Source organism: Pygoscelis adeliae, unplaced genomic scaffold (assembly GCF_000699105.1).
Source record: "Pygoscelis adeliae isolate BGI_AS28 unplaced genomic scaffold, ASM69910v1 Scaffold203, whole genome shotgun sequence".
NCBI classification, from domain to species: domain Eukaryota; kingdom Metazoa; phylum Chordata; class Aves; order Sphenisciformes; family Spheniscidae; genus Pygoscelis; species Pygoscelis adeliae.
The window spans coordinates 387440-393565 of record NW_008824407.1 but is presented as its reverse complement, the minus strand read 5'-3'; the positions used below and the strand labels follow the sequence as shown (position 1 = coordinate 393565).

Here is a 6126-nt window from a genome sequence, read left to right as displayed (position 1 = left end):
GAGGGGGGAGTGAGCGAGCGGCTGGGTGGGGCTGAGTTGCCGGCTGGGGTTAAACCACGGCACTGATGCATTTTGAGCCTGAAGTTTCTGTGCATACCACAGATCATGGTAATCCAGAGTACCTGTTCCTATTTAATCCTGCCATCTCACAACAAGCACATACATGCTGTACTGCTGTGAAATTCGGCAGACACTACTTTTGCCCTCAAGCTTTGTTTCTCCCAAATCCCATACAGGTACACTCCTGACCTTAGCTGAAAGACAGAACGCTAGTGAGATTATTCAGTGTATTTCTTGTGCAGATAGGCTAAGCTATAGGGTAGACTATAAAAAAAAAAACGAACCACCCCAAACATTAACTGGACTAGCAAACTACTCCAGCCTCAGGAGTCCCACAAATAAGCCTTCCTTTCATACCCATAGCTTCAAACTTCAGGTTTGATCACCAAATACTGCTGCTTAAGTTTCCTCCAAGACCCAGCTCTCTTTTATATGCCTGAGGGCCAAAATCCTAGTTCGGAAAAGCATTAAAACCTTTAGGGTTAACAGGAAAACTACTGAGACATGAATTTATCTTCTCCAGCTACACCCCTAAGATCATTATACACCAGCATTTCTGGTTTGACATGCCACCCATCTGCTCTCCTCCCCCAGTACAGATCAGCAGACCATCGCCAGCAGGACATGCAGCCCGATGCAAGCTCACGCTGCCACAACTAGGAGTTAAAAGCACTAAGATGAGCATCAGTAGTACAAACATCCCTCCCCCACATCTCTCAAGTTCACGTGACATTTTCTCAAGGACTTTGAAGCAACCCTGAGCAGAGATGAACCTTCCCAGGCCCTGCACAAGGAATAAAGCTCCTCGCTCCGCGCCTGCAGAGGGGACGTGGAGGCAATTAGGAGCTGCCGTGGGATTTAGAAACTGCATCTAGACAATCTCGGAGGGCAAGTGGCAGAGATTCAAGCCCTGTCAGTAGTCTCAACGGCTGATATCTGAACCCCTCTGAAATTTCCCCACCAATTCCAGGGACTGAAAAGCCCCAGCGGATCCGGGCAGGTGAACAGAACGGAGAGAGCTGGCAGAGCACGGGCTGGAGTTGGCTGTTATTAATAGGGGGAACTTGACTCTCAGGAAAAAACCAGGACTTTCAAGCTGCATTGAAAGTACCTTAATGGTTAAAGCTCTGGTCTAGCCCCATCCATTTGCTAAGGAAGGGCTTACCACAGTGCGACGGCAGCTCTTTGGCCACCACTACTGGTTTATGGAGACACGTCCCAAAAAACAGAGAAGGGCCAAGCCAGTCCTTTAAGGACATTGCCAGCAAGGCTGCAACATCACTGTGTTGAAGTGGTCTGACTTTGGGAAAAAGGCCTCTTCTCTGTTAATTTTTTGCTTTCCTCTGAAAATTCATCCCATCCTAGCAGCCCACACACCTGTGGAAGGAGGAGACAGGTCAGAGGGAGGGGAAAAATGCAAGACAAAACATTGTCAGCAGAAAATGAGTTATTTGCTGGCTTGTCACTGTCCTGCTGTCAGCACTGGTTGCACCAGAGTCTGTGCAGCAAGTGACACCGTCACTCCTCCTCCGCCTCCTCGGCTGAGCGATGCAGGCCTCCCGGGGACCGGCAGATGGCAACCACACTGAGCCTGAGCGCCCTGGCTCTCATCCTCCCCACCAAGGTTATTACATCATCTGAAAATTCCCAGCGAGAAATCAGATGAACCAGAAAAAAAACCTGAAAGGAAGGGGACAAAGCGCTTACGAAGCGCAAGTGCAACGGGTTAAAAGCCGCGATGCCCGGGCCCCACTTGCCAGAAGAATAAATGATCTTTTTCCTCCTGCAGCGCCTGGCAATTTTGCCCTTGGCAAACTGCACTGGAGATCCCCGGCTGCTGGCACCGGAGGAGCCCCGGAGAGACAGGCTCAAAGTGAAAGTCAGCACATGCTCACAGCTCTAAGGCCAGGCTCCATCTAACAACCTCACAAGCTCCTCCAGATAGCATTAACTGAGCCTCTGCCCATCGATCCAGCCTGCTTGCTTTCAAGGTGAGCCCCCAAAATAATCATGTGGGAGCACCGACAGCAACCTGGATTAATACTGACAGACACCTTGATGCAGACTAACTTCAAGGCAGAGCACTTCCCCTACCTGAACACAGTACCTGGCTTTATGTTTCAACGGAAAATTATCCCCATCGCCAAAAAGCAACCCTAGCAAAACTGTATCAAACAGGAGTGAATAATCAAAGTTAATCTGTCATTGCCTTTGGGAGGGAGGAAGGGAATGGGTATTTTTGTATAGGTGTTTTAAGCTTTACACCATGTAGTTTTAAAAACAAAGGTTTTAATCTTGTGCAGCCAGAACGGATCTTTTACCATGTAAGCTGGCTGCAGCTGAGCCTAAGAAAATGGAAAGTGAATATGGGATGAGGTAATTTGCCTGGTGACCACGCTGCAATAGTACACAACAGGTTTTCTCACCGCTTCCTAGAATATTAGATTTAACACTACAGACAGAGGATTACAAGTGCTGTGAAATCAGGAAATAAATTTCTGCTTCAGGAGTTCAGTGCGTTAAGTTCCTTTAGCATTCCTTAACAGAGATGTGTCTTTGGGGGGGTGTGGGGATTTAGTTTTTAAAAATAGCACCAATTTACTATTTTAGTCTGTTTTAAATATAGTGCTAGTGAAAGATGCCAAATTAATTGTTCCCAGACACTCCATGCATTTCCTACTGTTGCACAGTCTGTGCAAAGCCGGAATTTAAACCCAAACACACACATTAGCCCAGTGTCTTAACCTGGCCCAACCCCTTTATACCCTCATGAGAGGCAAGGACACACACCTTCCTCCCAGCATTACCAGCGGTGTTTTATACCTCAAGCAGCCAGGCACTCCTACCAAGGAAAGGAAGCGCTATGATCTATTTACTGCCTGGTTCTCCTGATAAAAGTACCAGTTCCTATCATTTGTGGTCCTGTATTTTGTGATCAGAGGAAAAAGATGACAGATGGACACCAATCTCACGCAAGCCAGTAATTTTTGGTCAAAGAACAGGCTTGTATTTAATTTGGCAGCTTAGGAAGCAAAAGACTCTGGAAACTACTTTTCCCTTGGGAAAAGTCCCTAACACATGAAATCCATGAATACCCCCCAGTCAGGGTTGGTTAGTTATTCCTCTTAACGATGATTAACCCTGATACTGTAACACAAGGCAACGAGTGTCTTAACGGGAACATCCCTTCTTACTGTACCCTCTGAACCACGAAAGATCATTTACAATTCCTTACAAGGTCAAAAAAATTTCCTGTGACTTAAACCAATCCACAAATAATTTGAGAGAGATGAACAAACTCTGCGGAAGCAAGTTATTTCTCAAGTGGTTTATAGTAACAGAGACACCAGCCTAAGACCCAGGTCCCAGTACAGACTCCCAGGCACCGCTCTGTTTCCCCACCCCGAGTGGGGCTCCAGGTCAGGTTCCCATAACAAACACGTTCATAGCAGAGCAGACTTCAGGTGTAATGCTCTCCCAAACCCTTCCGCTCCAGTAAATGCTCTGCTCCTAAAAACACTTGCAGATGAACGAGCTTGGTCGTACTCGAGCAGATCTGCACTTCCTCTGGAAGCCCAGGATGAAGGAGCAGGCTCCGGAGCACGCCCATGCATCCCTTGTAATCCATCTCAGGACCCAGTTTGACGATACCCCTGGCAGCTCCGTGGGTGCTGTGCTTACCATCTGGGAATGATAGGACAGGATGAATACATGAGTCCAGTTGGGAGAGGCGCTCCAGCAAAGGGGCATCGTACTGGATTTCCACAGTCGTCGAGCTTCGAGTGCCGCACAGAGCACACGAAGGGTTCACATCACAGCTACATCGCACCAGGCTATTACGATGGACCTGGAAAGGGGAGAGAGAATAGTATCAACATGTCAGAGGTCAACGTGTCTAAGGGCTCTCTTCACACATTCCGCTTTGACAGCTCATGAAAAACATCCTAAAGGCTGGGGTATTTTTTAAACCTTGTATAAAACCTGTTCATTTAGTCTTGACTCATAAAAGGATATTTCCACTTTGCGTAAACACAACTGAAAACTACCACTCACCAGCACAGACAGTTTAACATCTACTTTGACTAAAAGTGTTTAATTTTATCTAGGTTGAAATCTCACTTACAAAAACCATGAGGCAGCACAATTCAGTTGTCAGAGAGGAAAAAAGGCCTTTTTGAGATCAGATGGGTCAGAGAGTCATCACTATATGCCAAGAGCAGACACTTACAGGGACATCTTTACAGAGTGAAAAAGGCTGTTTTTCAACCTTGTTTCCTAAACCAGGACAGACTTTCAATTCACAGATTTATAGACTTTATATAGACTTCATTCGTATGAAACCACTGCAGGCAGATGCACAACTGGATGTAAATCCCATACAGAGACAGCAACCTATGATTCCCCATCAAAATGGAAGGATGTATCAAACCAGATCCTGCAGAAGTCTGTTCTGAGTCTAGTATTGTTCAAATAGTTTCCATTAATGACTTGAATGATGGAAGAGAACTGGGAAGGGCTGCAATCGCCTTGAAGGAAAGAGCTGGAATCCCACTCATGGTTACAAATTAAGAGAAACAATCTAAAATAAGTCAAATATAATTCACTGAGGGCAAATGCAACAAGCAGACGCTTCAGTGACCAGTGAAGAGGACGGAGAGGTAACTGAGCAGCAGTTCTGCCCAGAGGATCTGGTGGTTGTTGTGGATCAGAAAATGAGCATGAACCAGCAGCGTCATACCATTACTGAGAATTAACACCCCACGGGGCTTTATAAACAGGATGGCTGTGCAAGATGCATGAGGTAATCCTGCCACTCTGCTCGGCATTGCTAACGTGAGCTGGAGGGCTGCACCCAGTTTTGGGCACGTATTTCAAGAAATGTGTGCACCAAACGGAGAGGAAAACAGCAAAAAAATTACGAGATCAAAAAAAATACGTCCTATGTGCAAAACCAGAAAGACCTGTGGCATGTTTAGTGTATAGGTGACCACATTAAGAATTACCACATCAACTTTCACACTTCGGTAAGAGCTTCTGAAGTGACGAGGGGAGCTGACCAGTTTACACCAGGACTTGGGACTACTGGTAATGACTTTAAATGACAGCCAAGGCAGCTTGTATTAGAAAGTTTGGTTTGGTTGGTTTTGCTGTCTAAAAAATAAGACTAGCTATGCACTCAAATAGCTTGCCTAAGGAGGTTTAGACAAACTGTCTGGCACAGTATGAAGATAAAGTAGTCTGCTCTGGGGCATGGGGATGCTGGGGGTGACTGCAGGAGATCCCTTCCCGTCCTGTTTCACAAGACCAGTCCTGCTTCCAGCCCAGTGCAGGCTACAGACCCACTCAACCTTTAAGCCGCTCTTCTTTCCTACAGGACATCTAACTTAAAAATTTCAAGAGATGTTGTATTCAGATTTTGTAAAGCAGTAGGCACAGTCATGTATGATCTCTATTGAAACAGTGAACTCTCCTGGTTGTAATTTCTGGTTGCAGCAATCCACAACCACTTTGTGCTAGACGGGAGAGTGTGGTCAACTGGACATGGTATTTCTGGATGATGACCTAGCCATCACTCAGCTTTCTCTCGAATAACTGGAGGAGTCCACAGAAATCCTCTGCTATCTGGCACATCTTCCATCCTTTGGAACTGCTCTTCTGCACCGTCTCTGATTATCAAATGTATTTTAAGAATACGGTCAATAACTAACACAGAATTAACAGATACTTCTTCAAATGCTGAGTGCACAAGTCAGCATCACCTACGGGATAGTTCCTAAACTTCCAAATCACTGAAGATCTTGCAAGCAGTCACTGCAGAGGTTTACCAGAAATACCCCAGATAAAACTGCAAATGAGTAATCAGTTAAAGCTAACTCAGCTGAGCAAGAGTCTATTTTGCTCAGAAAAATGTTGCTTTTTGAGCTTCTCTTTAAAACTCCAACACCCGCAGAGTGAAAACCCCTGAACCCTTGTGGTAAAGTTTGACTTGAAACACTTTGACTCAAAGGTAAGTGGATTTTTGCCATCTATGGTTCTGCAATCATGAGAGCCGCATGCACAAAAAAG

General features: G+C 45.8%; 1 protein-coding gene across 1 annotated transcript in view; it reads right to left on the bottom strand.

Moving 5' to 3' along the window:
* Positions 1-6126, bottom strand: part of KANSL1 (KAT8 regulatory NSL complex subunit 1) — an 81966-nt gene that overhangs the window by 10495 nt on the left and 65345 nt on the right. Inside the window, exon 6 of the mRNA XM_009320458.1 lies at positions 3742-3907. Within this exon, the coding sequence (XP_009318733.1) occupies positions 3742-3907 (166 nt within the window). The remainder of the gene's footprint in view (positions 1-3741; positions 3908-6126) is intronic.